Source organism: Lepisosteus platostomus, chromosome 15 (assembly GCF_059453375.1).
Source record: "Lepisosteus platostomus isolate fLepPlt1 chromosome 15, fLepPlt1.hap1, whole genome shotgun sequence".
Taxonomy (NCBI): Eukaryota; Metazoa; Chordata; class Actinopteri; order Semionotiformes; family Lepisosteidae; genus Lepisosteus; species Lepisosteus platostomus.
In genome coordinates, this window is record NC_142625.1 from 15,527,824 (window position 1) to 15,550,843 (window position 23,020).

The window sequence follows — 23,020 nt, forward strand, 5'->3', positions numbered from 1 at the left end:
AAATATTCTTTCCTCAATCGTATTTCCTTATCTGTCATTGGATTATACATGGTGATACAAAGCTCTTAAGACTCCTGTTGTGATTTAATTTCAGTAAAAGACATACAGTAAACGAAGCTGAAAGAATGAAAATGGTTCCCTTTCTCCCACTTTGATGGAACTTTTTTTCTTCCTTAAAATTAAATGTTGATAATGGAATTTGTCAGGGTTTTAAAACCCAGTGTTACCCAGTGTTAATGAGTAGCTTTCCATCAAAGGTTTTCAAACTGTGTTAACAGTTTAAACATAACTTAGTGTAGTTTTGTATCTATCAGTGAATTGTTATGGGTTCGAAGTCCACCTGAGCCTAGAATTGTAATCTCTTGGGGAAATGTTAGGTTTTATGTAACTGTTAAATACCAGTACAAAGAAAAGCTTATTTAACAATCAGATTAAATGTGGGCTGGATTTTAAATATGCTGCTTGCAAAGGACTACAGTACCTATTTTAAAGATTTAACAGTATACAGTACTAGGCACTGTATTCAATTCTTTCTAAATTACAAGTACTCAAAGTAAAAACATGCAGCAAACTGAAGTTAACCTAAGACATTCCAACTGACTTCAGTCATTCATTTGTACAGTATAACACTAGTTCATTCTTGTTAACACCCTGGAGCCAAAACAAAAGGAGTTCACTCAGAATAATTTCTGTATATTTATTTTGTGCAGTGAAGTAGCTCTACAAAAGCATCAAATACCTCTTAGTTGGTGCTCGGCCAGATACAGTACTTACAGTACAAGGAGCTTTGAAATATGTTCCATCAACGCATAGCATGTACAGGAATTAGCATTTATTAAGGAGAATTTAATGTTGCACAACACTCTTATCATGTTAGCTCTTCCAAAAAGAGGCATGATGCATCTCAGATACACACAACTGGCTACAGTCAATCAATGTTTTGGAGCTGACACTTAAATGTACTGTTAATGCTTCTCATAATTCTAGGCCTCATCAGTCATCGCTAAGCAGCAGTTATTTCCCTTTGTTGCTTGTGTGCATGTTTATGATGTTGTATCTTGTGACAGATATGTGTAGCAGACTGGACATTTGAAGAAGAAACCAATCTCTCAGCAGCTGTTCAAGGTCCACAGTTGGACACAGGGTCCAATCTAACATCTTTCAGGCACTCCTACAAATGCCCTCACCAGCAACAAACAAGTCTACCAGCTGAAACAGTCAGCCCTTCAACAGAGGAAGACTTGAAAACTGCTACTGGTATCCATAAGCCCTGACATTCTCCCCCTCCAAATTCCACCAGCCTCAGAGACCAACAGGCGTTAGTCTCAGATAGTCTCCCCACTTGCTAATTGTACAGTAGTACAGTGGTTAGAATTGTTGCCTCACAATCCTGGGGCCCTGGGTTCAATTCCAGACCTAGGGTGCTGTCTGCGTGGGGTTTGTATGTTCTCCCTGTGTTCATGTGGGTTTCCTCCAGGTGCTCCAATTTGCTCCCACAGTCCAAGAACATACTGGGAGGTAAATGGGCTTCTTGGGAAATTGGCCCAGGAGTGATTGTGTGCATGCCTGTGTCTGTGTGTGCCCTATGATTGACTGGAGTCCCATCCATGGTGTACACACCTTGCACCCATACTTCCTGGAGATAGGCTCCCTATGACCCAGAATTTGAAGAAACAGTTATAAAGTGAATGGGTGTTATAGCTGTCCCTGGATTGGACTGGTGTCCCAAGAGTATATGCTACAATATGCTGGAATAATGGATGTTATAGTTTTTTGTACTGTTTTACTGTACCTACTTATTTCTACATTTATCAACATTTTGTGGTATTTTTATATTTTTCTCTTCCAGTAATCATTCTTTAATCTGCAACACACTATTGACAAATATAGGTCTCCAAGCACCCAGTACACACAGCTCACACAGAGGAAAATCCTCTAAACCAAATAGTCAGCCCTTATTGCATAGGATGCATTAATGCTGTCAGGGGAATGATGTCAGTGTATCAGCCTTATTTTACACGATTACACCTGTTAGAGACGCTCTGAAAATCTCCAGCAGTTTATCTGGCCTGTTAAAAAAAGTTATGAATTTCCCATTTAAGGACACATTAGGATGTCTTGACTGTATAAACTCATGGGTTTCCTTTTTTCAATGGGTAATCCCATTTCGTGGAGATCTGGACCCAGATTACCCGAAGCAATCTGTTGGTTTGGTGCAAATGTGTGTCTCCCATTAATCTCACGAATGTTTCTAATATTGATTCCCCCAAAGATAATTATTGTTTTCACACAAGTGTCAGTTACATTACTCTTGTATTTGACGTATTGTACATAAACATACCAGTAAACAAAAAATCAGAAGGCACAGGAGGATATAAAGAGAACAAATAAAATATAGCAATTATCAATAAACATTCTTATTACCAAAAACATTAATTGCTTCATGTATTACCTGATTGTGTGTTATGTGAAATATCTATGAGTATTTTCATCCAGTAACATTATCTACTGTATAATAGTACTTTATTCTTTCAAAGATGTTTATTGATGGCAAAAGCAATGAAGCTTGGCCATATTTTTAAGTCCACACAGGCAGAAACTCATATTCAGAGTATTCAGAAGCCCTGATTTATTTACACTTTTTTACACATTGGTCAAGAGAGAACACAATCATCTTGAGATATGTTCATCTTGTGCACTATTTGCATCTACAGCTACTCAAACAGTCCACTTCTGCAGTAATCACAGATTTAAAAATCAGTTTCCTCCCTTCAGTCAATGCTACATAACATGAGGTTATCAAAGTAATTAAAATAAGTTATCCTTTATGCTTTATTTTTTAATTTTGAAAAAAGATGAAATTACAAGGGTGTATAAATAAATTAAAGCAGATATATATATTACTTGGAGAAATACATTTGCACAATCAATGTATTGACTTCAGAACTGCTGATTTGTCATAACAGTTTCCAGTTGCTACGTATTTGTGTATGTATTGTCTTTTAACTAGTAGTGTAGTGTTGCATTACAACCTGAGTATTTCCAAAGCCCAACACATTTACATTCAAATAGCATTTGGAAAATCAATAATGAAATACCAATATAAAAGGGTAGGAACCACACACAGGAGGCTTCTTAAGGTGGGTACCAAAGTTCCTATCCTTCATCACAGTCAATAGCAGTAAATGAACTTATTTAATGCTAAACACAAAGGGAAGACATGGAGATCATAGCTCAAGGTAGCCTTACACAACTAGTGACACTAAAAGTATTTACAAGAAAAAACATAAAATCTTTCTGCAATTAAGTGAGGTTAGGTTATGGTTTTCAGTTTCCAAGCTACATAAGTGTAACACAAATACAACATTTCTGTTGGGATTTTTTAAGCACATATAAGAGTACACTTAACATTTGTCACAGAATGAATCATTAATCCCAATCCCCTATAAACACATCTTAATACATTAAATATGTCAAGTGTTCTTGTTTTGGTCCAAAAACAAAAGCCTTTTTCTTACACTGTGATCTATATTTTAAATAATCATTAAAATACACATTCAGATTTGCTTATTGATTCTGTTTCCTGTTACGCTGTGCTGATTACAAGGTGGCATTGAGGGGTGTTGCTGTGCTGTTGAGCAGACCTGGAAGAACAGTGGTCACATTGGTGGAGCGTGCCCAAGACGGGTATGTGTGCAGATCAAAGACATATAGTCCCCATGTGTTCATAGCAAGAGACAGAGAAAGAACCCCCAAGATGTTCATCACAACCCCAGTTTTCACCTGCAAGACAAGGGACAGCGTTATTGAATGTCAGCTACACCTGTCTTTTTTATCCATCAAGATTTAGATTTTTTGCTGGCTTTGCATAAATGAGCCACCAGCCACAGGGGCATGTTGCCAGTTGTACAGTATTCCTTTCTCTATCTTCCCATTTTGGAAACACCAGTTGTTGATCAGCTAATTTTTGCTACCACAGCCTCTTTACCAGCTTGCAAGGGGCGAGGACCATGCTTTCTCTCTTCCAAAATGCTCCCTGTGTCACGCCCTCTGTAGCCAGAGGGCGCTCCTTCTCTGTCCTGTCCCTAGTTTCCTGTGCTTTGCTCTCCTTCCAGTGTCTCTCTATCTGGGGCTATATATTTCCGGGTCACTTATTCTGCTTTGCTCAGCATTGACGTTCGGATGCTTAGCACCAGGTCGCTGCTCTGTCCTTGGCCTGAGGGCATAGGTTTCTCCACTCCAGAACTCTTTGCACTGCTGAGCCCGGGCTAACTCCCCATTCCGCGTTCACATAGGGTCTTTTTCGCTCTCCTGCCTCTGCACAGTTTGTCCCTTCCAACATCCGTGACACCCTGTGCTTGCTTACTAGAGCACACACAAAGACCTTCCATGTGGTTTTCCAGAAAGTTTCCAGCAAATGGAGTTTGTAACAGATGTTTAGGAGGAAGGACAGATTTTAATCTCTTCTATTGCATAAATACATTAATCTCGCCTCTGAGTCATCCTTCACTCATCTCTCTCACCTCTCCACCACCCAATCTACTGTATACCCCTGAAGCAGCTCCCTGGCTCATTCCTCACAAAAGTGAAGGAGGATTTGGTCTACCTCACCTTTAAAGTCAGGCTGCTATGAGAGACAATGTTTGATATATTTTGCCTCCACTGTATATCACACTTATTAGGATCTGACTGAACTACAGAAACCAAATAATTATCTGGTAACTGCACAGAAGAATCGTAGCCTTCAACAGAAAAACAATATCAAAAGCTCACGTTTTGCGATGCAAAGAAATTTGTCTTGGCCTTACAGCCATGTCTAAAATTAAGAGATGTAAAAATACTAATCAGAGTTGTGTTAAAAGTCTCTCTGAAGAGCTTGTGAGTAGGATTTAAAAAAAGCAACTCAAAGCATTCGGTCACTAATACAGTCTTTTCCGCAGGAGAGATGCATATCAGAACATGGAAGGAAACTCACCATGTCTTTGACCTGGAGATGGCCAGATGCAAACGCAATGGAATTTGGTGGTGTTGAGACAGGCAGCATGAATGCATAGGAACAGCCTATAGTCGCTGGTATCATAAGATACAGGGGGTTCACTTGCAGACGCATTGCCTGTGGTGAAGAAAAACTGGTGTCAAACAGGTATTTGCCTGTTTTAGAATATACTGCTGGTTTAGTCAAAAATAAAATGAGAAGATGTTTCAGCACCGACCCAGTTCCAAGACATTAACAGCAAGTAAGCAATAATTAAAAAATATATATATAGTTTCAGCATGTGGTCCTTGACACTATGTGGGCAACCATTTGATAATGTTCTTTCATTGCTGTGCTTTAGCTCAGGTCTGACGCAAGTTTCCAAACTCCATCCTCCGGCTCACAGTAAAGTAATTAAAGCTCAGTTACTGATTACTTTGACTAAGGACAGCCTGCTGTACTTTTGTAACTGTGTGACTAAAGCAAGCAAATTAAAAGAATTCAAAACATGCAACCTTACTGAATGAAACTGAAGACAGCACTGGGCAAAACTTAAAAAGACGCACTTCTTTTGAAAGAGAAAAGTGTCAGAAAAGGAGAAGTGGAAGCTGAGGTTTTCTTGAAATCTAGTGCATATCCTTCATACAATTACCACAACATCCCCTCAAAATTGTAAATATCTGAACAAAAGGGATTTAGGTATTTTTATGGACTCTTCAATGTGCTCATTCAAACAATGTGTGATAGCAATAAAAAAAGACCAACATACAGCAGTTCGGGATATAATGTGAGATGTATTGATTTGTCAAGGGAAATGAATTTAAAGTCAAGGGAAGTTGTAATTCTACAACATGCTAACAAGACTTAATTTATAATACAGTGTACAGTTTTGGTTGCCACATTACGAAAAAGACATTGCAGCTCTATAAATTAGTTCAAATGTAGTTCAAAGGAGGACAATAAAGTTTAATTCCTGGCCTTAAAGGACTGTCTTCAACAGTCAGGTTAAACTAACTAAAGTTTTTTTCAAGTGAGGACATACAGGGGTCAATCAGAAAAAAAAAATAGTGAAAAATATTGATAAAATCAACAAGGAGGACTACTTCAACACTAACAGGGAATGGTAAATACAAGGGGAGAGACAGTGCTCATTTAACACGCCTGTGCCAGCTGATCCTGTTTGGCCAGGTACGCCTCTCTGTAACCAATACTTGCATACCTGACACAGCAGCACCCAGGTTTACCGTTTTCTTATTCTTATTCTCACTCTCTGAGACTACCAGTCTGTCAGGAGTCCTCAAGACTCGTACAGGGCCAGGCTTTTGAGCCACATTGGTGTCTTTCTTCACAGAGCAAGCTTTCATTACATTATAAGGGGGTTAACTCACCAGCTCAGCTAGAACAGGCAGGAAAATGATAGTAGTGGCTGTGTTGCTCGCAAATTCTGTGAAGGACGCGACGACAACTGTAATGAGGAGAACAGCCACACCAGGAGGCACGCTCTCCAGGGGCTGCAGATGGCTGCCGATCCACATGGACAAACCCGACTCCTGAGCCAAAGAAAGAGCAGGGGAAGAAATAGTCAGATGATACAGAGCAATGCCGAGACAAAACACCAGGCACAAAATGCAGGCAGCCCAACAGTATCAGCCAGTGTGTAAGTGAAAGGTGATACTTATATGAGACATGAAGGAAATAATCTGGGGGCATGGAAGTAAAGGGGGACAAACGGACAGTTCCACTGTTTGTTTCTGAAAACTAAATATATTAATAAACCACCTGTGTTCAATTTGTACACAGCTTTAAAATCTGCAGATGAAAATAAAGGCTTTTAATGAGTGCAGGACATTAGAAATTGACATGAATATTTACCACTGGGACCTTTGCTTCTACCATTTTTATACTATGTCTTTAGTTCACTTGGTCCCTTTTTTTCACTATTTAGAATATTGCTGGTTCTGCTTCTCTGTGATGTACCATGATTTCACTGTGCTGTAATGTCCTTTTGATTTTGCTTTTACCATTGTAAAAACGTGAGAGAATTTTCCCTCAGGCTGGAAAGCCAGTTGATAAATCAGCCATCCACAGGCTAATTCGATAAAGAGAATAATCTCTATGACAACTTTTCCTGCTCTGTTGGTGTCTGTAAAATAACACTAGATTTTGCTAATGAAATATTATTATATATGTTTCTTATTATTTTTTTTATAAATGCCTCATTTGAAACCTTACAAGTGCTTCAACCAGGAGATAGCCCAGTCAGGTGTGCAGTTTGAACCCTATAGTCTACAGTAGATATCCCCAGTTTGAAGTTGGACTATTAATTAGCCATCTGTGATCCACACTGCACAACGGGCTGAGCACCCAGAGCAGAACAGCCTGGACCTGGCCTGATAACTCTGGTTCGCTGTACGTCAGCAACCCCTGTGACACTCCGGGCACTTGTCAGGTTGCAGTGCTAAAGTGATAACTGCATCAGTCCTGCTAACGATGCTAACTCTGCTGTGGGCACTGTAGGGCTTCCTATGAGCATAGGATTTGTGAAGCTCTGAGAGCTTCTGGGTGAAGTGTGCTTTATCCTTATTCCTCCTATGTTTGTTCAACTGGTGGAGCCAGGACCCAGATATTAACAATCCAAGTTTCAGGGAAACAATTCCCTGTAAATTCATTTGTGGCATTCCTTTCTAATGATTTAAAATCATCAAGAAGCATTTCTACTGTAAATACCCAAAGGCACAATACCTCACATCCCTTAGCCATTGCAAAACCTCCTCCGAGCAGCAGGATAATATTCCAAGGAACAGTTTCTTGAGCCTTTTTCCATGACACCAAAGGCATATTTTGAGTGTTCTGTGCTATGATAAAAATTATTTAAAAATATTTTAGAAAGTCCTTTTCAATTCCATTTCAGTTCAGGAACTGTAGAAATATTCACAAACAAAAAGACAGAAGGACATGATCTCTATTTAAGTTGAACTAGGAGAAACAAAAACGTTAAAAACAGAGACATTAACCTAGAGGGCCATCACTGTGATCAGACATGTCATCTAATAACTCTCGTCTCAAAACCTGTGTTTTTTTACAACAATATCATTATTGGTTTGTCTATAAAATGAGAAAATATGAACTATGTACAAACAACAACAAAAAAAGAAAACAACAATAAAAAGGAAGAATGTGCTAAAACATCCAGACAGTTTGCATATTTACAAATAGCTCAGTGATTCAAAACACAAGTCACATAAGTGTTTGTTTTTTAACATAAATACAAGTTGTATACAAGGCTTAAATGTATTACCTTTCATAAAGTAGTTCCCCTAATTTAAGCCTTTACTCCCCTTTTCACTAGATGTTACCCCTATGATTCTCTAGAAAATTGAGAAATTAATCCCATATCTCTCTAAAGTCCCCCATTTTTGATTTTAGGAGATGAGTAATCTTTTCAGATGCAAGGCATGAAGTCGTCCCCTTCAACCACTGTGACACACAAGGACTTTCTTCCTGTCTCCAATCACGGGCCATCACCTGTTTTGCTTCTAAAAGGCAATCTTAACATTGCCTCAAGTGGGCATAACAGAACAAAAAAAGTTAAATGTAAGCGATTGCTGTGATGTTTTAAAAGGAAAAAAATGAACAAATATGCAAACAAAATCTGTACAGGACAAAGGGGATGTTTGATTTTCAAGAAAGAGCAGCAATCACAGGAACAAAAATAAAGATGCTCCTGACTTAATGGTTTACAGAGATTTAGCTTTTATAACCTCTGTGTCTAAAATGTAACAGGAGGACATTATCACCAGCAATTATCCCTCCTGGGTCCTTCACACACTGGGAGCGGACAGTGGTTTACAAAGTTCAGGGGAGTCCTGCTGGGTAGCATGCCTTTTAATTTGTAACTGGAGAAAAGCAGCAACAGGGGGACTGGAAAACTTTCATCCTTGAGGTTAGGCAATCAGTTCACTGTCACAATTAGTTTAATCAAGTAATTAAGACGGGAAGTCAACCTTTTCTGTTCTTTCTTTTCGGTTCCTAATACCTGAAGGAGTTCTCCTCCAAGAGCTGTAGATACCCACACCTGATTAAAGAGTTGGGGTCAATCAGAACCCCAAACCTGTCGACAGCAAAATGCTGGACAGTTTCTTTTCCAGGTGGTGACCCCACTGCCTGAAATTTGTTTTGTCCGGCCATTAGGTCAAACAGAACTTGCAGCACTAGACAGCCAAGGTGGAGCATAAGCTTTTTGCAAAGATTACTGTAATCCCATTAGCAAAGGGTCTTTATCTGAACTCCGCAGGACATTTATTACACTCCTTAAAATTCTTCAAATCATTAAGATTACATCACATTAACAGGCACAGACGGGGATAACAGAGTTTATTATTGCTAAACATGAATTGCTGCTGCGTAGTATTTCTAAGTCTTTACATTACATTATTTGGTAATAAGAAAATAGTAGTAATGTTTTGTTCTGAACTTCACTTTTTGGTGGGATGTTTTTTCACTGCTCTTTGTGTTTTAGACTATAACTTTGGATAACCAAGCCATAGAGGAAGGGATACTAACCTGGTAAATTCTGTAGTGGCAGACTAAATACATTTTCAATCTCTAGATGCTTCACCTGCACTACATCATCCTACGGTCTAATGTTCCATGTACTGTATAATGGGTATATATGTCAAAACAATAGTAGCTGACAGATGCGATATTCAGCAGCTCTCTGTATCGAGCTGACTATTAGTCCATGTGAAGCTGATTCACCAGAGAGTCGTACTGTAAATGTGGAAACTTACCTCTAAAATCAAACCACCAGTTCAGAGATGGCTTCTGGGAGGGGAAGAAGAAAAGTATAGACACTATGGAGACTCCAGTAACAGCATCTGAGACGTAGCTGTAACGATACAACCAAGACACTCAGTCTGCCAGGTTTAGGAATTCTGGATGTGATTGTAGTATGTGTCACATTCAAACTCATATACACCAAATCCATTTGTAAAGGATATGCTTGCTTTACGGTAAATCATATAATTACTATACGTTCTGGTTAGTTCCCAGACAAGTAACAAGTCAGTTCCTGTCACTCTTTATTCTCTGAGGCTAGAGTTCTTCCAGGTGGCAGAATAGTTGCTTCATGAAGACTTCTTACCCTTTGTTAAAAAGCTGAGCCCAGCCAGGGAAGAATTTGGGATCTCTTGTGAAAAGAAGGATGGCAAACAAAAAGAAAAAAAATCCAATTGCTCCTTCAGCAAACCTGCAAGCAGATAAATAACAATCATTACGTAAAGTTCAGGAGACCATGGAAGAGTTGTAGTTAGGTCTGTGATAGGATCTGTGATAGCGTTGTTGTAGTAGTTGCTCAACAATTTTGTTCTGAGCAAAGTAATCTTTAAGCAGTGCATTGTAATAGTTTTACTTCCAGAACGTTGCCAAGTCATTGCAGAGTCACACTGAGGATTCAATATGGTTACTGAGGTTAATAAAACTAGGAGGAACCAGCCGCCCTGACGCACGACAGAAAAAATCCTGTTTGTAGCTGACCACACTTTGACATCGGATTCTAAAACAAATGATCATGAAATCATTAAGAAATGCAAGATTAGCCAACTGAGAGGACACATCTATTCCAAGCTATGGTGTAGCTACATATTAAAAGCACAACACCAAAGTGTCAAACATTGTTCCAAATGAGGTCCATTGATCACTTTAATTGGATTTCTAACTTGATTAGTCCTTTGAAACCTTTTTTTCTGCTCTTTGCTCGCTTATTAGGGTGCCTTATTACCAGTGATGTGTAGACACAGGCTGGAATGATACGGTATCAAATCTTCCCACCAGAGCCCCTCTGTGTTCTGCACAGGTTCTACTACAGTAGGGTCTCAACATCTGTGAATTTAACATGTGCAAATTTATTCATGATTCGGTTTGGCATTGATGAATTGATGAAGAGCAGAGAGGGATTAAACCAAGACAAAGGTCGTTAAGATCAATTTTCAGATTAACCACACAACAGCCTAGGATCATGAGTAAGTGAGTAGGCCTCTTCTTTTCCCTTGTCCAGGTATTCACTACCCAGCATCCCTATCTTGGCGTAAGGTGAAATGTACAACAATAAGGCAATCTAATGCCAGATCAGGCATTTCACTCGTTTTCTAGCAGCTCACAGTGACCTCAAGAACCTTTGATTTCACTCACATACTGCTTTGGTAAGAATGATCAATGTATGAAATGAAAATCACAACTGAATCTATAATTAAAAGCAGCCTCCAGCGATAACAATAACCCCTACATTACACAGACGAGCATATAGGATAATTTGATTGACGATGCTCCATACTTGACAGGTCCCAGTTTTTTGTAGTCTTCTTCAATGACTGCTCTGGCTTTGGTTTCTGCCTCTGCCCTGAAATCTTTCTTCTGCAGGCACAACCTTTAAAGAAAAGAAAGCAATGAGTTGCTGTCGCAGCATGCTCTGGTCTGGCTCTATGACAATCCATTTTGTGAAAAAAGGCTCTCGGGAGTAAAACATGGCCGGTGGATTCTGAAGGCCACCCAGCTGGGCTGGGACTGAAACAAGGGCAGGCATTACAATCGCCACAAAAAAAATACTAGGACACCAAATCCCTGAAATAACAGAATTGGTGACAGTGCAGTAAAAGAAAACAGACTCTGCTGTCATGCTGGACAGCAAATTCAGCACAGCAGCATCAAGGATCCACTGAAACATCATAGCAGCAACATTGATCCACCGAAGGAAACCTATCAAGCAATAACATTCTCTCACTCACTAGACAGTTAGAAGTTACATGGACAAGAAACAATGGAAAAGGCCAAAGAACATTCTCTGTTTCTGCTCTTTTCTTCCTTTCCAGTAGTGGACCCTGGGTGAGTTCAGGGTTTCACACCTGAGCCACATCAAGAATGAAAGGAAGGAAGTGTCTGAAATCAGCAAAACAAGAGCTCGGAGTGACCCTGTCATCAATGCCTCCCCAAATTCAGTGACTCTGCACGTCCAGAAGAGGCTCACTCTTGTCACTACAAATCTGAAATGTTTCTTAGGTGGAAAATAAATCTCTATTCAATGAGGTGATTCACAGAATGCACCGAGCTATTAAGAAATAACATCTAGACTATTTCATTGTTGATAGTAAAATGCTTACACAAGGAAAGAATACCACGTCTTTTTTTCATTTTCATTCTTGCATTGTTAAGTTTATTTCCCTATAAAATGATATTAATTATTAAATGGCGCACTAGGAAACAATCTGGGAGTAGGTTACTCTTGTACAGTGTAAATGTATTATATTTAGATCTGTGTATTTTGGGAAAGTCTAAATAACTGATACAATGTTGAAGTAGGAACCTTATAAAATTTCATGGTGGTATGCCTCTAAATAGTTTACTGCTTCAGCTTTATGCACCGAGCAAGTTGGATAAGCCTCTGAGAAACTCCCCCAATTTCCATGCTTTATCACCATGGTATACATTCGTCAGAAAAGCCAGCCTGGAACAGACTAACAAAGATCCATCTTGAATGGAGAGCTAAGAAGCAATTTAATAGTAATGTTTCAGGTAATGCAATTCAGGAGGTATTAATTCCATCACATGGAATACCCCTAACCTTTTCTGTTACAAGTACTGTACATTCAGGTTGTACCTGGAATCTATTTTTCTGTTTTTAGAATGGTATTTGACAGAACATTTTTGGTAACATGTAGCTGATGTGCTGTGTAATGTATCTGAAATCTAGACTCCTCCTATTCATTGACTATTCCCAGATTTCAGACAATCTTCTGGAATAACACTTTTTGACAAACCTCAATGCAACCATGAAACACGTTGTGCAGGGCCGGGTGGAGACTGACATTTTTTTAAATCATGTTTTGTAATGTTCATAGATGCAGGGTTTTATTTTTAAAGGAGTAGTTAGAGCACGTTATTCAAGAGGAACGACAATATCTGTCTGTACAGAAGCTCTTATTCATTTATTCAAGTTTTATCTCAGCAAAGGAAGCCCTTTCTGCCTTTGCTGTCATCTCCTTCTTTTTTGTCATATTTGTAACTGTATTTTTTCTTCTGTTTTTTCTTCTTCGTTTCATTATCCGTCCAACCATTTTCTAGCCAATTCGGGGTCACAGGGGAGCCAAACCCTATCCCAACGAATAGCAGCTGCAAGGTGGGGTATACACCCTGGGCAGAATGTCATGGATTCCCCCTCTGGGCAGGATGTCATGAATACAGCACTTGTAACAGAAAAGGTTAGGGGAAATTCCCATCTTGAAATGTTGATATATCCTGGATTACGTGTGGTGTAATAAATACCTCCTCAATTGCATTAACTGAAAAAATCCTATTAGCAGGGCGTACAGACACACACATATACTCACACAAGGGACATTTTCAAAGAAGCCAGACCTACCATTATGTCTTTGGGCAGTGGGAGGAAAACCCACTGGTGAAACCCACACTAACGCAAGGAGAACATAAAAACTCTACGAAGATACTGTAGCTCCCCGGGTCTGGAATTGATCTGTAGCTCCCCGGCTTTCATTTCATTACTGTATATGTTTATGAATTTTTTAGTAATGTATTGTAAAAAAACGAGTGTCGCCTTCCTCTCCTACCTTGTGTTGAGTCCCCCGTACAGGAAGGAAATCCATAACCAGCCCAGGAAGAGGAAGAGCAGCATGAGGGGGCACGAGAACACGAACCAGGAGCCAAAGTTGATGATGTCACAGTCTGGGAAGAAACTAAGAGGTGACAGCTTTGGGGTCACTGCAGAATACCAGCACCACATGTCCAGGCCAAACTGTCACCAGATGGGAATTAGATATTGTCACCGTCTCTCGTAATCAGAGACGAGCTTCTACCAATTCCAGAAGGTGTAGACTTCATACTGTATCTAATTTTCCCATCTGCCCTCTCAATCACTACCATACAGTACCTCACAGCTGCAGACCACTTAAAAACCATTTACCTCAGTGCTTAATATTTGGTGTCCCTGTCGAGCCTCTCATCTACGCCTTCGAAGCAAGTTCCTCAACCTCTCTCTTGTCATTCCGGTTACTTGGACTTGCTTTCGACCACGATTCTGGTTGTCGTTTCTCGGATAAGTACGCCTGGCTTCCTCTATTCTTGCTTTCTGAACTCACATTGACCACTGCATAGGGTCCTAAACATGACCTTCTCTGGCTTACGCAGCCTTAACAGATATCGTCTGTCCCCAGAATTTTACTCAGGTGTTTTCTATAATGAATAAGGTTCAAACACAGAGACACATACCTGCGCTGTTAGCTATAAATCAATAATGTTCTTGTTGGGTCTCGTTTTACATTTTGGAATCAATGGCTGACTTTTACATCTTCACAAATTTGTGCCTAGCAGTCATCAAAGAATGTGGCTCAACTGCTACTTCCCTCATTCCAGCACAAGCAGGTACTTTCTTCTGAAATGTGCAGCGTCAGACTTTTCTTCCATTCTCATTACTGTGCGAGCCTCATGGGGCCCACAGCAGAGTAAGCAGATGCCACTCTGAAAACACTGCAAGCTCACAGGTTCCCAGAGAGGAGTAGGGGGTCTATGTCACACGATATTCTCGACAACACACAACAACAGGAGTACTGAAACACTTATGTGCCACCACTTGCAATGTGTGCTGTTGGCCAAGAATGTGTTTTCCATCATAAGCATAGCAGAATGACTCAACAGTGTTGGGACTGATACAGCAATAATTTGGGAATGTGATTCATGTTGAAACATCACTGGTTCACTGTCTTTTACAGAGCTTAGAGTTTAGGGTGTAGGTTTTCCATGTGAAAAAATTACCAATTTTATTCTGTGTGGATACAAGAAATCACTGCCCAGTTCAGTGTATTTTTCAAACAAATCTATTTTGAAGCCAAGAGGGAAGTCACCATCATTCTTGGTATCCTCAGCTTTTAATTTACAGTATATTTCAAGTGCTTTTGCACCTCAGACACAGCATGAACAGCATCCTGTGTCACAATAAACATGGAGTAATCAAAAAGGACAAACTTGGTACAAATATATTTACAGGTATACTACTTCTGGGGCACTAATCAGCTCAAGAAAGATTCAGCAGTTGCAGCAGGTGCTTTATCTTTGTGAACAAGCATGAAGTAAGCTCAAATGACTTCCACAATTCCTTTTCTATAAAGTTGACACTTTGCCAGTTATTTAGCCACAGGTATGGGTAGAACGTGGCATGAAACCCAAGTTTCATTCTTGCACATAGAACAAGAAACAACAGGAGATGCCTTGTGCTTAGGAGGTCACTGCGTCAGAAAGTCTAGACTGAAACTGGGGAAGAAAGTGCTTCCGCAGAGCAGAGAAACCAACGTTGCTATCTCCACATCTGGTGAAATTTAAAGTTAGTCTGTTTACCTTTTTAGCTGCCCAACAAGAATGAGGTTTGGTGACGTGCCTGTCAGAGTAGCAGTCCCCCCAATACTGGCAGCATAGGGGATGGAGATGAGAAAGCCTTTCCAGACTTTCTTTTGGTACTCAGATTCTTTTCTGATTTCTGAAGCAGATCGCGTATCACACGCTTCTGACAAATCTGCCCTGCAGAAACAACAGTGGCAGACAAGGTATAAGGAATAAAGCACAGTAATCAAAAAAGGAAAAAAAACTTACTTTTTAAAAGGGTTGGCTTTGCAGTTCAGAGTCAAGGTTGGTAAATGATCTGTGTCATATCGTATGCTTCTGTGTACCATGACAGACCGTGGTAGATCATCTATCATACAGAACACCCAGTAAAGACATGAACCTTTACCTACCAGTGTTTACCACTGTAACTTTCATTCTTTTTTAGCTTGCTTTTACAAGATTTCTGCTATGTCTTTGCTATGATTTAACTCTGCTCCTCCTCCTATTTACCATAATAAACATGTGCAATGCTAGGTTTTCAGCAGCACTTATATCCATTTGCAAAACAGAGATTGGTGCTGCTGAGGAATGAAAAATAAAATCACTCACACATTGCTACACTGATTTGCATATCATCTCACATTTAGATACCTTACTCAGGACACATACTGTATATAGAGCGAAAGCTTTCAGAGTTTTTCTTGGTGGTTCCGGGCTTAAGATCAAAATGTTTTAATGGAATCTGAACAAAAACCCAATCTCAATTAACCAACAATGGGAAAAATGAGAAACAAATTCAGCAGAATATAATCCAAATAATTAGGGCTGAAAACATCTATGACTCCTGTTTGCTCACATTGGAGAATTTGCTTTTCTTACCTTTCCTCTCCTGTCAATATTTGTTTTTCTGATGCCAAAACCTGTAACTTCATTTGTGATGCACCTATGGGCAGATAAAAAATAGTCTGAGAAGGGTCATCAAGGGGCTGTGTTGTTCTAACTCTGTCTAGCTCACTCTCCAGCCACATATGCGAAAAAAGCAAAATATGCATTTATGTATTTCAAAACATTTCTGACATTTGCATCCTTACAATTACAGAAGAGTATTCAAACAATCTCAGGTCTCTAGAGGCCTGCTATGGCCAGTTTTCTCTTCAATGCAATGAATACCCCTCTCATTTGCTTTAGAAAATTCTGCTTAAGTATAAACTGTTGTTTCAGTTTATAATTAAAAATGTGCTAAATGATTGTTTTGGGGGGACAAACACAAATTCAGAGCAAGTTTCAAAAGTTTTCCACAATAGTTTGTTTTTAACGTTTGAGTATATAGGTGACACTGGAAGCACAATGGTGTCCAGTGATCATGTCCTGGTTTATATATTAAATTTCAACATGAGCTCTGAGTTTTGCACTTTAGACTTCCATGTCAATAAGCACAAACCTTTTTTACATTTTACACTTGTCTAAAACAGATTTTGTGAACTTGTGAATACTTTTATCATGGATTAATGCAGAGATGGAAAACTTCTCTGCTGACAAAATAATATTTAACAGGGTCACAATGCTTGTGACTTGGCACTGTTGTGGTCACAACGAACTCTGTAAGGAATGCAGTCTGTGCTAGAAGTGTAACTTTTCAGAACCAGAAAAAGACTTTCAAAGTAGAAAGCCATTCAGATTGTCATTGGAGCTATATGTGCATAATCCACGTTTTCTGAAATTACAGTACCAAAAGTGAAAAAGCTTGTTTTATTTTATTTTTACACACTCTATTGGACAGGTTCATTACTAAAAAAAAAGGGAAGATCTGTACTTTATTTTACTACAGTATAAGTAGGGAAAAGAGGCATATTTCTGAAACATTCATCACATATTTTCCTTTATAAATTATAATAAGCTAATTATATGAAGCTACTTAATATACTAAGCTACTTAAATAGCTGTTTGTGTGTGTATTAATAAAAGATACACACAAACAAAAGGCATGGCTCAAGGAGGTGAAAAGGCCTATGACAGTGGGAGAATAGCAACAGTAAAGTCCCATGAATAATTCATTCAGACAGAAACAGTCATTTCTAAACCTAAATCATGGAGTTAAGATTTCAAATCATGATGTGTATCGTTGATAACACAAGTATATTTTTCTGCTCTGGGGAGAGACTGCTGCTGTGTGTACCCTCAGCTCATAGATTTCTGTAAAGTTAAATATGCCTCAGAGTGATACATGAGAGTGTGGCCAATCCAACATGTTGAGCGTGAGACAGTGAAAGAGATCACATGCTGGCAGACTTAACGCGCAATGATTAATTTGGGCTGTGCTCAAAGAGTGAAATCAAAACGAATGGAGCACCCATTACAATAAGCTCGTCTTACTCTCTGCGTCGTCCTTTAAGTGGCACTTCTCCTTCAGCGTTTCCAGGTCTCCGAACAGGCTCTGCAGGATGGCGTTGCCGATGGGCAGCATCATGGCAGTGGTGGCAGTGTTACTGAGCCACATGGAGAGGAACGCCGACGTTATCATCATTCCCATGATGAGCCTGGGAGAAAGCCGAGGAAGGCACTGTCATGATCGGCATCCCTCCTCTTAAGGGCGCTACGACCCTTTCGGATTTTAGCTGATGACGTGCCCCTGCCCCCTGCTTTGTCTGTGATTATTTAAGCCCGGCGCTCTCACTATTCCTGGCTCAGCACTGGAAGCTGGATGCCCGGAAGCCCAACTACTAGCTGGTCCAGGAGAGACCCAATCATGTAGGCGTAGGCTTCATCACGGCGTCCTGACCATCTGAGTCCGGGGATCGGAGCGCCTGGCCTCGTCACCCTGGTTTTTAATCCCTGTTCCAGATCCCGTTCCACATTTAAACCTTGCTTTTCTTGGATGGATCTCCCAGTTCCTGAAATCTGGACTGCACCCCAGATTTCCTCCTTGGACTGGCTGGATCTGTTTGCCCTAACCACGCCCCCTGAGCACTGGATCATTGTCATCACGCCCCCTGACTGTCAACCAGTCCTGATCCTCTACGTCTTTTCCCTGTTGTCCTTCTCCACTTACTTCACATTATACTGTCTGCATAGGGTCCTGAACTACGCTTCACAGGAGCCTGGACCAGCTCCCGTTACAGACACAGAGGAGACAAGACAAAGGAAGAGCAAAGAGGAGTTGCTACTCTCCCAGTACAGCTTGGCACGAGCCGTCTCTTCACACTTGAGCAGAGAACTCCTATCCCCTAAGACAGCAGAGCACTGGCACCTGTAAAACCCGGATTCCAACAACATGTTGTCAAGATACCAGACAGCAGGAATATGATTTAGTAAGCTGAAAGGTACGTGAAACAAAAAATAAACTCATCACCACCTTCCACACTCCCAGAAGACAGTCACTGAATATAAATTCTTGCTTTCAAAAAAGAACTCACCAGATTCATAGGCTGCCCTGGTCCTTAATGCCGATTTCTGCCTGTTTTAGAGGTACCTTTCAATTAGCACCTAATTAAGACTGGGAAAACAGGGGATTTCTCTTCTTATCTGCCTTATGAGTTCACTTAAGTCACTAAGATCTGCAATTAAAGCCCTGATGCAAAATGCAGCACTTAAGGACTGAAGATGCCCACAGCTTGGTGTGCATACATACAGCACACACCCAAAAGGAAGGGAGGCACCAGTATTTCTGTCACTGCTCATCATAGTGGGCTGTATGGAAAACTCATTGGAGCCTATTTTTGGAACCTAAAGGCTCAATTAATGATTTGGAGTGACAGGAGCTCAATCGTCCGCTGCTAATCTTTTAGGAATCACTACTGGGTTCGAAAAGCGAAAAGAGAAGCCCAACTCTGCATGATTCCCCTTTGTGATGACAACAGAGCAATAGGCAAGCATGGGTATTACAGGGGATCGAGCTGTTTTTTCTCCCTCTCTTCCTCTATTATGAGGAAGGCCTGCGTGGCTTTGTTTAGCAACACAGCGGTGACATAACTGGAATTCCAGGACACTGGGTCAGGGAAGTTGTAAAACTTTGGAAAGAAATAATAACAATAAAAGAGTTTCACTGACCCACAAGTTGATGTAGCACCTAAAAGGAATTCTTTCTACACCATCAGATAGATCATCAGGATTTATTTTCAGTCATTCAGTTACCAGAAACACTGATTTACTGTATGAAAAGCATCCAAGGACTGAGCAATCTAATGCCATACATCATAACACATTTGGCCAATGGATTGTTGAGTAGAACTTCATTAATCACATAATTTTCACAAACTAGTTTTGTAAATGCAAATTCGCTGTTTAGATCATGAATGCATATTCACAGTATCAAAAAATGTAAGTGTGATTTAGTTATACGAGACTGATAGAACCACCAATCTATTCTGTGACATGTTATACAGTAGTTGATGCATATTTTAACTCTGAAGTTATTAAATCTGATTTTTGTAATCCCTGAGTGAACAATCAGGCATTTGTGTTCCACAGATATATATTCTATTACGTTGTTGCTTGTTATGCATGTTTTAGTTATATCAATAAATTGAATACTGTATATTTTTAATCCATGTGTGAGACTATAAATTATTATGTTTGATTGATTCCTAAAAGTCTTCAAGTACTCTTCCCATTTACTGTTTTCTGATCGTTACAGCAAAGTAAAACCCCCAATCTCCTATGCCACGGATGGTTTCTACACCTCGGTGGCGTAGTGGCAGCCCTCCTTCATATAAAGCTTTGGAATCTTTTAGGAAGGGCAGCTTCCTCAAAACGTAAGAAAGGAATCCCAAAATGAACGACTGATTTCTGGAAGTCCTCTCACCAGGCCGGCTTGACTCCCACCAGCATGAGGACCCTCAGCGCGATCCTGCGGTGCAGGTTCCATTCTTCAATGGCTGATGCCATCACAAGCCCACTGAGGAAGAGGAAGTTGGTGTCAACAAAGTACTGCTGGCAGACCTTGCTGGAGGGCAGAATCCCGAGCAGAGGGAACAGACAGACAGGGAGCATGGCGGTGACGGCCAGTGGCAGGGTCTCCGTGCACCAGAACACGGCCATCAGCAGCACGACGTACAGGCACTTTCCTTCCTGAAAGAGAGGAGGAGGAGCACATCACCACTTTTCTAATCCACATGCTAAACAGCACCTGATGCTGGAGAGATATTGTCACGTTCGTAGACCCCTCCTCTTAAGGACGCTCCAGCCCTTCCTTGTTTTCCACTCATCTCCCGCGACTGCTCCCTGTTCCAACCCCCTTAAAAGCCAGGCGCTCACTTTATTCGGGGCTCTGCTCTGGTATCCTCACCAGGCGAGTCCCGGACCTGGAAGCGCCTGGTCTCGTTAAGGTTTTATTTTCTGTTCCTGTTCCTGTTCCCCACCGGTTCCGATCGTTCCCGTTTTAAATCGTCAGTCTTGTGTGGACCGCCCAGTTTTGGACTTTTGCCTCCGTTTGGATTCCCCCTTGGACTTTCTTCTGGACTGTTTGCCACGGCCACACCTCCCCCGAACACCAGCGCACCATGGACACGCCCCTTGTTTTCATTCCCGACTCCTGCAAGCTTTTTTCCCCGTGTTCTCTTCATTTTTCCCTGGATCGGGTCGTCTGCATGGGGTCCGGATAGAACTGCCCATTACAGACATGTGACATACAGCGCGTCTTCCCTTCAAGAACCACCACTAGACGTGAAGCTTATTTTAGCTCATAAAATAAACTTTATTTTGAAATTCTGATGGTTTCTGTTTTGATCTTGGTAGTACTCTTTCATACGATATTCAAGTGCAGTTATAGCACTAAAGTGAGAGTTTCAGAAGCATTCTCAAATTCATCAATTTAGATGTTTTTAGCCGGTGTGACATTTCTAACCATTTCCAAAGCTAAGTACTTCACCAGAAAAATCTGGCTCCCATGCTCAAGGGTAGACCATTAGTGCCTCTCCTGAGACCTACTTCCAATTACAAGTCCAGAGCCCTAATCTCTTCTTTCAATTTAAAAATCATTACTCCAGATAAATAGAGCTTTTTTGATAGATTCACACTTTTACAACAGACTCATTTAAGCATGTTTTATTTTTTAATCTAATTATTGTTTCGAGATGACAGTTGGATATACTGTGTGTTTGGCACCGCCAAGATTTCATGTGCAATCTTGTACATCTTACAAACTTTAGAGACCTTTGGTCACATAAAAAAGTATTTTTTGCATTTTTTTTGTAATGAAGTAGCCTAGTCTGTCTTTCAAATAGATTCACAAAGATTGATACATCCTATAGGCACAAAAGAGAAGAAAGCTTTTAGACTATTTTGTACCTGATTTTCAAAATGTGGGGTGTGTCATTGCAAACAAGGCAAACTTTGTTACAAGACCCATTTTTGTTATACTTAAAATGTACAGTATAGGTATAATCTGAAAATCACAATTCTAAATACCAGAAAGTAATATTGCATCTCACTAACCTTTTCAAATCTGAAAACAACTCAAATGTTCCTCACATTTCAGTTGAAGGGAAATCCACACTATTATGATCCAAGATGTAAAAATTAGCAGATGTTCAGTTAAGCTGAGAAATATTACTGTACAACCTAGTGTCGAGTATTTTATAGATTTAGTTTCACAATACAACACAACACCCATAAAGGGTTGATGAGAAATGTTTGTGCTCCGGTGCATTTCCACAGCAAGCTAAAGTTACTAATACAAGTACAGAGACTTTCATAATATTGTCTTCTGAAATACATATATTTTACAATGATGTTTAAATGTTTGGACACTCATACAGACCAAGAAAATGCACATGTTAAGTTCTGCAGCTATACAAAAATGTATGGCAAAGTATACTTTTTCAAACATCGTACAAAAAACAATTTTACCTTAATAATTTTCAGATTAATATGGCCAGTTGCTTACTTGTAAATTGTTTTTAAAAATATTAGATTTTAATGAACAAAAGACTGACTCATAGCACTGTGGCCCTGGGTTCAATTCCAGACGTGGGGATCTATCTGCATGGAGTTTGCTCTGGTTTTGTCCCACTGTCCAGAGGCATATTGGTAGTAGCATTGGCTTCTGGTAAAATCGGTATACTGTAGGTTGGGATAGGTTCTAACTCCCCCATAACCCTGAGCTGGATAAAGCATTTAGAAAATGGATGGAAGTAAAAAAAACACTAAACTAAAAAAAAACAACTGAAAAATCAAATAGAATTGAATGCCACTCAGCAACATTTAGCTTTTTTAAAATAATTTCTTCTGTTGAAAAAAAGTACTAAGTTCTGCTTAGCAGGCAAAATGCCTTTACCAATTCTGGGTCTCAGCTCTTTCTCTGACCAAATTATTATGTAATGTTATATCTTTATTTCACTCCTTTGTCTACCGTGAAACTTCAATGTAAGCCTAGTGACCAAACTATCATTTTAAATGTATATTTGTTCACAATTGCATCTGGATGGTTATGTGCGTGGATAATGTTGGAACAAAAAAATACGAGGCCTGTTCAAGCATTGCTGGCACAGATCAAAATCCAGACTGGCCCAGCCTAAATCCAAAATCTAGGATCACATGTCTCAAACATGGCCTGTAACCAGGGACTCTCTCCTTGAGGGTGTATCAAATAGCGTCAACAAGGTGACAGATTCCTATATTGTGAATCTCTCCTCTCCTGACGAAGAGCAGGGGATATGACTAGCA

The 23,020-nt window shown here is 40.0% G+C and overlaps 1 protein-coding gene across 4 annotated transcripts in view; it reads right to left on the reverse strand.

Moving 5' to 3' along the window:
* Positions 1-683: 683 nt before the first annotated feature.
* Positions 684-23,020, reverse strand: part of slc13a3 (solute carrier family 13 member 3) — a 30,036-nt gene continuing 7,699 nt past the window's right edge. For 2 of the 4 annotated variants that reach the window (XM_088607630.1, XM_088607631.1), the window contains 12 exons: positions 20,160-20,425; positions 17,732-17,895; positions 16,238-16,301; positions 15,374-15,553; positions 13,594-13,719; positions 11,307-11,399; positions 10,119-10,223; positions 9,766-9,863; positions 7,718-7,830; positions 6,364-6,525; positions 4,976-5,113; positions 684-3,783 (listed from right to left, as the gene is read on the reverse strand). In XM_088607630.1, coding sequence (XP_088463756.1) covers positions 3,601-3,783; positions 4,976-5,113; positions 6,364-6,525; positions 7,718-7,830; positions 9,766-9,863; positions 10,119-10,223; positions 11,307-11,399; positions 13,594-13,719; positions 15,374-15,553; positions 16,238-16,301; positions 17,732-17,895; positions 20,160-20,425 — 1,692 coding nt within the window. In that variant the 3' untranslated portion in view covers positions 684-3,600. The remainder of the gene's footprint in view (positions 3,784-4,975; positions 5,114-6,363; positions 6,526-7,717; positions 7,831-9,765; positions 9,864-10,118; positions 10,224-11,306; positions 11,400-13,593; positions 13,720-15,373; positions 15,554-16,237; positions 16,302-17,731; positions 17,896-20,159; positions 20,426-23,020) is intronic. The other 2 variants (XM_088607633.1, XM_088607632.1) reach the window with 1 other exon arrangement.